Genomic DNA, 12,427 nt, shown 5'->3' with positions numbered 1-12,427 from the left:
ACTCAGGGAGACGCTTATTAAAAATGGCTAAAATTGACTACAAATTCTGAAGTAGTTCCAAGTTGTTTGCATAATGACCAACTTTGGGGTACAAAACAGTAGGATGACATGAGACACAGCACACACTGTCGTACATTTCAGCTGCTCTTAGCACTTACTTTCTCGTAATACTTGATTTCATACTCGGTGATGACTCCATTGGGATGCTCTGGTTCCTGCCAGGAAAGCTCGACACTCCGCTGCAGCACTCTCTCCTTCATTACTCCGCTCACTTGCGAGGGAGCTGTTTGGACAAGATGTGTCAATAAACAATGAGAAAATTCACTGGATGCCTCAAATCAAATGTCACAACTGATCAGTCCCATGCTGTGCCAGTTTCATTAAGGTAAAAGAAAGCACCTTTTCATAGCTCACAATTCAGAAGCTAATGAATATTCAAACAGGACCTTATTACTGTTCATAAACCTTAATAGAAATTTAAATTAAAGTGCAAACAGCAGAAGATAGCATTGTTCAAGTTAGTGAAAAATGGAAATGATGGGGCTGAGAATGACAATTAAGCAAATGAATGCTAATTAAGGCTAGAAAATATGATTTCAGATTAATCTCCAGTGATAAACTAAGTCCAAATATTTATTTTATATGCAACAGAAATATACTTTGCAAAAGAAAAAAAATAACAATACTATGTAAGAAAAGATATAAAACAAAACAGCTATTTTATTCTTTAAAAGAGATGATCACACTTTTACAAAATGCTTTTGCATTCCAACTGTTTGCTTTTTTCAAAGAGTATAAATTAATATTGGGGAAAATTTGTAAGGGTCATGATGTCAAGATGCAAAAAGTGTGCCCTAAATTAAATATATGCATGAACACCATACAAACACATATACGAACTTTCACAAGTGTACTTTGTACCATATACTATGTAACCAAGGATTCCGGCTTTGGTAGAAGCAATTCAAAGCTACACTCTTGGTTTCTCTTTCTATACAGATAATAATATGCTTAGAGTTCTTTCATTCTAATTAGTGGCATATCGTCTTCTTGGTAGCTAAGGCTGTGGAATGTGGCAAGCTCATTTGCTCTGTCTAATTTGCTCTGTGATGATTAACTAGTTGTCTTCTCTGTCTACACGAGTAGCTGCGCTGGCTTGGCTGAATTTCAGTGGGGTCATTATGTTTCATGTATCATGCTCTATCTCATTCTGTAAAATATTTTAAGGCTGTTAATTTAATTTTCAGATGTCCGAAATTGTTAATAATCCTGCTGACAGAAAAGCAATTATATGAGGATGAGCCATTTAAGCAAGCTTCTGATGTTTATCCCTGTGGCTTTATTTTGTTTCTTCTACTTCTTAATATTTTCTTGTATGAATGTCTAGAAAACACATTTTTCACTTCTTTCTGGCCAGGCAATTTTGAAGGAAGGACAGGGAAGATTCATGACTCCCATTTCCTCACAGATTACTGAAAAAAGAGTAACGAGGCCGATTAAGTGGGACAACTTTCCCTTGTAGGGGATGCCGCTACACAATTGACTGTGTTTACAGACTAAATGCATTTTGACTATGTCTTAATGAAGCAAATTTCTAATAAGAGGTCTTATTTTTGCCACAACTTTTGAACCCTGAGTGTGTACAGTGAAGAATTGGTCGCTAACATGATTGCTCTCTGCCCAGAATGAATTTAACCTGTTTCACAGAGTGGGATACTTTAAAGCATGCTTCCTTGGGACAGTACCTTGGGAAACACAAACCCAACCAATTGTGAGATGAGGTTACACTTAACAAATAATCTCTAATGCACTTAACAAAGCCATTCAGAAAAATCCGTAGTTAAAAAATACAGAATACAACACAGGAGAAAATTCTGCATGGACAGCACACTACCCAGTAGATCTGCTGCTCTCCCATCAGGGTTCACAACTTAAGTGTGCCATCATTAAGTAGGTCAGCGAGAAACAGGTGAGGGAGAAGTTAAGTCTAAGTCTCTGGTTCATTTTTGAATAATGCACCTTTCTTAAAGTGATTTTTGGTATGAGTAAACTGTAAGGTGTTTGCTTGGTTTCTACCCCAGGATGGTATAGCAAAAGAAGCAGGGATGCTGAATTCTTTGAGATATGAAGGAGACTGGAATCTGAGCCTACTAGCCTTAGTTTCTAGTGCATTGAAGAAAGAGCCGAGTATAAAATAAGACTTGATTTGTGCACGTTACACACTAAAATTACATTCATTATTTCATCCTGGAAAAGAACTTTTACCAACAAAATTATGGTAATTGAGGATTTGGTGGAAAGAAGGGTGCCTAAAAATATATTTGAAGTGTATAATAGTTTGAAATTCATAGCACAGCACTCCGTGCACCGTGCTGCAACACATTTTCTCTTTTTCACAGGGAGCCATATCTGGGAACATACTCCTGATTTTTTTTTTTTGGTTGTTGTTCGTTTATTTTACTTTTAAACCCTTGCTTATACTATATCCAGTCACACATTTTTAGAGGGTCAGAGACAAAAGTACACATGGCCCTTGAGAATAATGAACTGCAGGATGAGAGAAATCTTTGTCTTATGTCCTTGAGATACAAGATTCTGATACAGAAAAATGGATTACATTTCCCCTTGATTCTCAGAATCTTTAACATAAAGGATGTACAACTCGAAATACAGTTTGTAAATAGAATATTTCTAACCGCATCAGATTCTGACAAGGCCACCATGTACAGATAAAGTAAAATGTTAAAGTAAAATGTTAAAGTAAAACCTAAATGGCATAAGGAATCCTAACGTAAAAACACAATGACTTTTAGGGCTTATGTGTTATTTGATCTACTAAATTGATCACTGTAACTATTTCACTAACATTTCACTAATTCTTATACAAAAACATTTAACTAACAACCTCAAGTTTATTTCTGAAAAAGAACTCTACACAGCTAAATTATATGCATATTTAAGAACCAATTAGGTGGTATGACATTAAATTATAACATTTATAATTATCAAAATGAAAGTAAGTCTATTTCAATTGGAATTGATGTGAAGTTAATAAATAGTAACCAAAAAATAATAAAGTCCTTGAATTAGAAAATGTAGAAAAACAATTACTATACACCAAGAAGTTGTTTAATATTTTTAGGTGGGTTTCTAAAAAATGAGTTACTAGAAGCATTGAAATATGGTAGTTAATTTCACATAAATTATTAGAAATATTTTAATATGTAACTGGTAAAACAGATGGAGCTATCTTGGTTTACAATCTCTTTAATATAAAACTTATATTATGAATATAAAACTTAACAAATAAATAGAATATAAACGAGACCAAACCATGACACACATTTATTTATTTATTTAGGTACTGGGGATTTAACTCAGGGGTGCTTTACCATTGAGCCACATCCCCAACCCTTTTAATTTTTTTTTACTTTGAAACAGGGTCTCACTAGGTTTCCTAGGGTCTCAATAAGTTGATGAGACTGGCCTTGAACTTGCAATCCCCTTGCCTCATCCTCCTGACTCACTGGCATAACAGGTGTTCACTGCCACACCTGGCCATGATATACAAGCTTAATCATATTTGTAATCTGCACAATGATAATAAAATAGGATTTTAGATGATTCAGAAATGGATTCTGTTGTTCAATATGGCAAATATCAACAGCATAATAACAAATTTGATAAAGTTGATGAAACAGGAAACCAAAAGTCTAATGAAAGGCGGAAAAGTAAATTTGTAGACTCTTTCCTTACTATGAAGTTTTGAATTAAAACAAAATTCATAATAGGAAGGTGGGTTTATGTATAGACCTGAACCAATAAGGCTCTTGACACATTTTGAACTTTAAAGAGCTCATACACAGTCATTGATCTTAATCATTTCCAACTAAAATCCAATTACAATGCTATATTTAAATTACATTATGGAATATAGTCATAAGAGCTCCATTTTCCCTTCCTAAAATGTTAAGCTTACCTGTATGTAGGGGAGATTTTTCTAGCATGAAGTGAGGAAAAGATCATTTTAAAACAGTGGAAGAGGCTGACTAACCCAAAGACACTCCTACCCTAATTTTGGAAACATGTGAATATGAATATGTAAATTACATGGCAAAAGGCAGTCTGCAGATGCAAAAAAAAGTTATAGGCCTTAAAATAATGAGATGATGTGGGTTTCTCACAATGGGCTCAATCTAACCACAAAAACCTTTAAGAGCAGAGAAATTTCTCTAGCCAGGGTCCAAGAGATGCTATAGAAGTCAGAGGAATTCAAATCCTAAAAGGCTTCAATCCATCACTGCTGAAGGGGACACATGGGGAACACCGGGAAATATGTAGGCTGCCTTTAGGATCAAAAATTGGCCCTGACAGGCAGGAAATAGAGACCTTAGTCCTAGAAGTGCAAAAAAACTGAATGTTGCCAACAACATAATGAGCATGGAAGTGGATCTTTCTGAGAGCCCCCTGCCCAAATAATGAATACATACAAAAACAGTAATAAAATAAAAGTAAATTTTAAAAGTTCAGACCAGCTAATGACTGGATTTCTGCCTCCTGAGGCTATGAGCATAGGATCCAGCCTATGCTCACTGTGCCCAAACTTCTGACCCACAGAACCCTAGATAACAAAATGAGTCCTGTCTGAAGTTGCTAAGTTTTGAGGTAATTTCTAACAGCAGCAATAGACACTGAACACATACTACAAAGAAAGAAAAAAAATAGACCCACTGAAATTTTTATGAATTCTATGAAAAAAGGTTAATGATGGCATGTTATAATGACATGATCTATTAAGCTTTATGTTGAACTAACATGGAAATAATTTTGATATGGATTAAGCCCCCAAACAATGTGTATTCATAAGAAAGAAACATTTTACTTTTGGTGTGATATAACTTTAATGATTCCAGATTTTAAAAAGTAATTTATTTATACTAGTTGTCATTTTCCTTACACCTGCATGTTCTAACTGAATTTCAATTAAAAAGAAGAGGAAAATTATATCAGTATTTTAACAATACAATGGGGTAGGATGAGCCAATGAACATATAATGACCTTTTATAAAGTATGTCAAATTATTGGATCTTTTGAAATTTGTTAGGTTTCCATTAGATAAGTACAAAAAGTGGAAATGAAGACATAGTTGGAATACGATCAAATCAAAGTCTCATAATAATAGAATAATAGTCCTTTACTGAACAATTTCTATGCTAGACATTTTAGGTATGGCATTTATTTTTAGCAATCCTTTTAAATAATGAATGTGTTCATTATTAGGAATTTAGTATTCCATAATACATGTCCTTTAGCTTTTTTACTTTTTCCCAACAATGATTTATTTTGCACTACAGATTAACAAACGTGTGTGTACACACACACACACACACACACACACACAATTATTTCAATAGCAAAAATGTAGGTCTTAAGTATATATGGTCAAGTGTAGTACCATATAATATAAGGATTCTATTTCTAGCAATATGCAGAAACAATATATATAAATATTAAATGTTAACATGGTTTTAATAAACTTTAATTTCTAGGCTACTGAAAAATATGGTAAATAATATATTGTAAATGATAAGTATAAAATTAAGCTAAAAAAAAGCATAAGAACTAAGAGCAATTGAGTCTATAGCAATGAAGAAGAGATCCATTTACAGTAGGTGTCTGTCAATTTATCTGTTTAGTGAGAAACATGATTTGTAGCTATAACAAATAGAAAATTTCATTCTGTAATAGCTAGTAGAAAAAAAATAGTGGGAAAAAAATCATCCTTTTTTCAAAATTAAATTATATTATTTACACTGCTACCTACTTATCCTACCAATTAAGATAATAATGTTTTATTAAAATGTAAAATATATAATACAATGAATGAGTATATAATAGAATTTCTGAATAAATTCAAAGAAGTTACTGAAGTGAAAAATAAAGCTAAAATAAGATCTGAATGTTATATGAAAATGAATGACTTTGAACTGACAAAGGAGGAAAATAAAGGTGTCCTATATAGTGGCCCTAGACAAGGATAAATGCAAGTTAAATCAATATGTGTTCAGTAGGGCAATAAAACAAGTTACAGAAACAAAAAAAGGCCCGGCTTCACGATTGGATTCAGTAAGAAAGTCCAGTTCTTTAAAGCAATGATTGTAAAAATCATCTGACAAGACATCTTTCTGTGAATAAATTTTTCTTCTCTTTTATCATTAGATCATTAATTGTTAAACAATTATCTGGATCTTAAATTGAGTACTAGAAGAGTAGCATTTCCCAGCAAAATCTCTACATAAATGCTTTAAGAGTCAAAGAAGTGAGATTTGTGGAGAAAGCAACTATTAGTAGAGAATTAAATTGTAACTTTAAATTCATTAAATTAAAGAAATAAAAATTTGAACAGAGTAGATGTAAATTAGGTAGCTTCCTAGAAGTAGCTGTCCAATTCACATTACCCTGTTCAAGGAGGAATAGGTAAATTATCATCTAACATGGCAATTCAGAATGGATAAGGAGCCCTTATTGTTTCAACCAACAGATAATGCTTTTTTTTTTAAATCAGTTTAATTCTATTTCACAAATAATTGTTTGGCAGTTAATATTCGCAGGGCACTGAGAATTATAGATCATCAAGAGTATGAAATATTCTTCACATGTATATAAAATTTTCATATACATTTCATATATAGTATTCCATACACACACACACACACACACATATATATATATTTAAGTGTGTTTGTGTAGTCTCCTTAGTTCTTTCTTCCATACTACAATGGTACAAGAAGTAGATATTATTGTTCTATTTTCCTGGTAAAGAAGCTGAGCTTTAAAGAAATTTAGTAGCATTCTTTTATAAAGGGGTTAATGTTGAATTCAATCCATGTTTTAAACCCTAATTTCCAACTTTTTAAACATTTAGTTTTCATCATTTATTTAAATTTTTTACTACATTGCAATGATATAGGTGCTGGCACTACTTGAGGTTAGATACTAGAAGGAGGCAGTTAATCATCTGTTTAATATTTACTGAGAATCTGTGATGTGCCAAAATGTTATATTTTGGGGGTATAATGATGAAAAGAGGCTTAGGAATCTACTGAATAGAGACAGTCCTACATCCTGATGACACCAGAAGAGGTTAAGCTGAGAAGAGATTAAATTTAAAAAAAAAAAAAAACACTTTTAAAATGGCAAATTGACATGTATACTACAATACTCAAAAATTACAAAAGAGAAAAAAATGAGATTCTTTGCCAATACCAAATTACAAAGTTACCTTCCCTAAAGCAACCATTCTTCAATAAGCATGTTTTTGTGTTACTCAGCTGATAGTTCTTTTTTGCTTAGTGAGATTTCCTGATGAAAGAAGAATTTATATTTATATTTATTTTTATTTGCAACTTCTTTCATGATTTTCATTATGATAAAAGCTACTCATCTGTTATATGTGCTGGCATTAGTAGCAGTGTTATTTAAAAGTACTCTACTATTAACTGTTAAATACCCTTTGCTGTTACACTTAAATGCCCAGAAAGCAATATCACTATAACAATCTTCTTATAGATTTCTGATGAGAGCTTCATGCATTCATAACTTTAAGATATAACTTTTTCATGACCGATTATAGTAAAAATAAAGAATTATATAGATTGCAAAGATGATGAGGTCTCAGTTCCTACCTTCTGGGAGATTTTAATTCAGAAAACAAGTTAAAACATAAATATACAATGCAAAACTAACACTGTAGCATAGAAAAAATATAAACCATGTGCCATCAAATTCGTGGGAGACAGTAAAATGACAAATACACACAAAAATAACCTATTTCAAAAAAAAATTGTAATTCAATGTTTGACTAGTATAACCATACATTTAAATTACTTATCAGGAACGTTGACATCTTATCTAAGATCTCTAAGAGATAACCTTATTTCCATCAGATAATAACAGACTCAAGTCCAAGATTGAGCTGATAATTTACTCTCAAATGACCTCCAACAGTAAGTAACAACTCCTTGAATAATTTTTCCTCTGTTTAGGTTAACCCAGAATTCTTTTTTGGTGATGGTATGATACAGCATGGCATTAAATTATGTTATTATGCTTGTCTAGACCTCGATATTCTGATGTTATTTAAAGGCAAGGGTAGAATGTCCAATGAAGAGTATGGGCCCAAGGGTATCCATCACTTACTTGCTGTTTGACCTTGAGCAAGAAAATAAATGTCCTTATACTCAGTTTTCTCAGATTTAAAATAGGAATAATGTGAGTGCATACTTAAATTGCTATGGAAATTAAATTTATAAATGCATGCTAAATACTAAAAACTACTCTTGGCACATGGTGATGCTTTCTCTAAAACTGATATATTATTATCCTATATTCATGTTGTCCATATTAATATTACTGATTCCTGTGACCCATTCCAGAGTTCTCTGATTAAATTCAGATTTGGGCACTAGTATTATTTTCTGCAAATACAGTACAGATAAGTCTGATATATAGCTGACTTTCAGAACAATTCCTCTGAAGCTTGGAAAGAACATATGCTATCATTTCAGGGCAGGATTCAAACACCCTTCATAGTAAATGCTCGCAATGTTAATGTTAGATGCTTAAACATTACATTGACAGTTTTTATTCAATAGTTATTTTGGTAAATCATCAATTTGTACAAAGTATATACTGTTTTATACATACCAGATAGAAAGGTAAAGTGTTAATGTTAAATTATTTAGAAGGGATATATCATTATAAAAAATAAAATTAATGAAATATAAACCTGACCAATAAGACACACCCTTTTCAAAATGTTATAAAATATATGGAGTAGAGAAAAACACATATGAAACAACTTCTCTTTTCATTGTTGAGGAAACTAAGATTTTGAGTGATTTATTTAAACTACTGTCAAACTTGGGCTACCAGGTAATTTGGCTCCATCTGTAATGTTCCAAAAGTTATCTTATTAATATCATCAACTACATGACTATGGTCTTACTTTAATGATGAAATATTTATAGAAAGAACATCAGAAAGTATGGGGCAGCTATGGCCCATTGCTATTCCTTCCTTTAATGTTGGAAACAAATCATTGTATAAAGTAAGATATATGCTCATGCTCACACACGTGCTTATACGTTAATGATCTCTTTTATAGGTCATAAGAATAACATTTTCAGTTGTGTACATTTTCTTTGACCTTGGGAGCATATTTTTATTTATAAAGAGAGAATTATATTGTACTACAACCACAAAAATATTGTAATGCTGGTAGAAAACTTTTGAGATGCTAATTTAGCCCAAATGCTTATGTTACATTTATTTATAATTTCTAGAGCTATTTAAGTTCCATACAATGTGAATTTCTGTTATGTTTCTAAATTATTTTATATTTAATGAAGTGTAACTATAACTTCTTACAGCATGTGCATTAATGTAATCTTCATTTAGATATGGTTAATTTATATTCTATTATATATATCATAAAATATGAATAATTTTATATAATAAATATGCAGTAATATTTACATTAATTTACATATATCATTATGTGATTAAGTAAGCTCATTAGTTCCTCTTCCTAGTTATCTATATTAAGTTTAAATATTGCCCTGCACATTATAATGCTGTGGATTTGGTTTACTTTTTAGGAACAGTGAAGTGTGTATTTATAAAACATATAAGTTGATTATTAATGACAGAATAAAAGGGAAAAAATATTAATGAAAGAGGTGTGAGGTTTGCCTTACGGGAGTGTGTTAATAATATACATTTAGAATAAGTCATATTTTTGTCTGAATAAAACACACATTACTAAATATCAACTGTGAGTTACTATATGACTACACTGCCATTTATAACTTCTCAAATATTCTTCATTACACCATTTTTCATTATTGTGACAGCAAGGTAATGAAATGCAACCAAAAATTTTTTAAAAATGCATTAAATATAATAAAAATCAAATCCATCACATGTAGTAATCAATATAGTTTCATTAAATATTTTTTTCACATATGTGATCGTGGTCATATGGATATACTGAAGGTATATAATGTGCATTTACAAATTACTATCAGTAATTACATTTAAATTTTTTTGAAATTCACTTTATTTCATGTTTTATATCTGAGTCTACATCTGTTTACAGAGTGACATTACGTTTGTTTAATTTTATATAATACAAAAATTACTAAAAATTATTTGATAGTTACATCCTATACTATCCCAAAGTTCTTGGTAATTGTTGAAGAAAATGGTCAAAATTTCATTATATTTTGGCTACCAGAAATCTTATGTTTTCTACACTACTCTTTGTATTCTATTTATATTCTTTGTTTCTTTTACTCTGTTATGAATCTGTTTTAGTATATTTTCTCTAGGCCTAAAACAGATATGTATCCAACCCTGTTTACATTCCTACTTTTAGAAATATCTAACAAAAAACATTTTTTTTGGCAGAGATTATTCCTCACTAGTGGTTTTGTTCATTTTATTTTATCTTATTTTAATTCAAATCATCAGTCTGTTGCTTGTCAGAATTAATTTGATTTTAATTTTCCATCTTATTATAAGATAAATTATTAAATAAGAACAGAAGGAGGAGGAAAGAAAGAAGGCCAACAGAACAAGGAAGGGCAGGAAGAGGAGGAGAAAATAAGAAAGAGCACCTAATGAAGATGGGACTCATTAATAAGACCTCAATTAAAATTTGCAATTAAAAACTGTTATCGTCTCAATTGCTCCAGGTATTCTAAATGCATTTCTTCTCAAAAGTATATAAACTTAATGAATTCATATGCTTAATAATAAGTTCTCTATACCAGTCAAGATTTACTAGTTTATTACAAAAGTCTATTGGAATCTAAGCATTTCATACAGTCGGCTAAGTACATCTCCCTCAGCTGTGCACTTTGTGTTTTAAAGTTGTTGCTTCAAATATATAAGCTACTGCCAAGAAAAGGTTAGGCATAAGTGAATACTACATTAAATTTCTTAATACTAAAAGAAAATAAATACAGTTTCCTAAAGTTCCCAGTTGATACTCAGGAGTAACTTTTAGGCACTAGGAAAATCTGGCTTATAGTGAAAGTTACATGTAGGCAGAATTACTATTCATGAGTAAGTTTTATTCCAAAAGTTAATCCATAATTGTTTCTAATTTGAACTTCATTTACCAAAGAAACAATATGATAAATAGAGACTGCCAGACTAGACCCAAACATGAATTTGACCCAGAATGCTGTTCTAATATTGTACATTTCTACACAAAAGGTGTTGAAAACTATTCTGTTTTAAGACTACTGTTATGGTTTGTATGTGAGGTATCCCCCTAAAGCTCACATGCAAGAGAATGTGAGAGGGTTAAGAGTAGAGGTGATTAGGTGATTAGGCTGTGATTTAATCCCATCAGTGATTACCTGAGTGGTAACTGGAGACAGGTGGAATGTGGCTGGAGGAAGTGGTTCATTAGAGGCTTTGGGGTATATATTTTGTACTCGGAAAATGGAGTGTCTCTCTCTCTCTCTCTCTCTCTCTCTCTCTCTCTCCTTCCCTCCCTCCCTCCATCTCCCTCTCTCCCTTCCTCTCCCCCCCTTTCTCTCTCTCTCCTTTCTGATCACCATGTAAGCTGCTTCCCTTGGCCACATCTGCCATGATATTCAGCCTCCTCTCAAGCCATGAGAAATGGAGCCTGCTGTCTATGGATTGGGACCTCTGAAACTGTAAGCCTCCAAATATTTTCCTTTTCTAGTTATTCTGATTAGGTCTTTTAGTCACAGCAGCAAAAAAGCTGTCTAAAACAACTACTAGCTATGCAAAACAGAAAAAAAAAATACAACAAATGAGTTTGTTATTTCTCTTTAATGCGGGTGCTTCAATACAAGAATTCAGATCTGCTTGAATCCTCTCAACTTTCTGGTGTCTCTTAGCCAGAGACAGAAATAAATCAATTTTGCCTCCTTCCTCTCTCTTGCCACATAATGGAGTTTTCACTGTATTCCTATTAAATATTCCCCAGACACAAATAAATACTCACCTGGGTAACTAATTAGGACATAAATGCAAGGAAGATAACATCCCCAGTTTCACTTTTCCTCAGATAAAGCAGGAGTTGATGGCCCATGGGCCTAATCTTCCTAGCCGCCTGATTTTGTATACAAAGTTTAATTGGAACACAACTGAACCCTTTTACATGTTGTCTATCTGGCTATTGTGCTAAAGCATGAGAGCTGAGGAACTGTAATGGACAACATGATCTACTGAGTGTGAAATACCTATTTCCTGGACCTTTTCATGAAGTTTGCCTTTCTCTGAGTTAGTCTGGCTAGAGGTCAGAAAACCTAAATAAAAAAGCAATATAGGATGTTTTTGTTTTTCTCATGCAAAAAATTGTAATCCAAAGAGAGGTAGTTGGTG

General features: G+C 32.2%; 1 protein-coding gene across 7 annotated transcripts in view; it reads right to left on the bottom strand.

Annotated features, from left to right (window-relative positions):
* The window catches only part of Epha7 (EPH receptor A7), a 182,128-nt gene that overhangs the window by 31,167 nt on the left and 138,534 nt on the right, over positions 1–12,427 (bottom strand). For all 7 annotated transcript variants that reach the window (XM_046431232.2, XM_046431223.2, XM_046431240.2 and 4 more), the window contains exon 6: positions 159–283. In XM_046431232.2, coding sequence (XP_046287188.1) covers positions 159–283 — 125 coding nt within the window. The remainder of the gene's footprint in view (positions 1–158; positions 284–12,427) is intronic.

This window comes from Marmota monax, unplaced genomic scaffold, assembly GCF_021218885.2.
Source record: "Marmota monax isolate L192 unplaced genomic scaffold, Marmota_monax_Labrador192_F-V1.1 WCK01_AAM20220418_F8-fsc00013, whole genome shotgun sequence".
Lineage (NCBI taxonomy): Eukaryota > Metazoa > Chordata > Mammalia > Rodentia > Sciuridae > Marmota > Marmota monax.
Note: the sequence above shows the minus strand (reverse complement) of the source record. Positions and strands in the feature narration are given on the sequence as shown.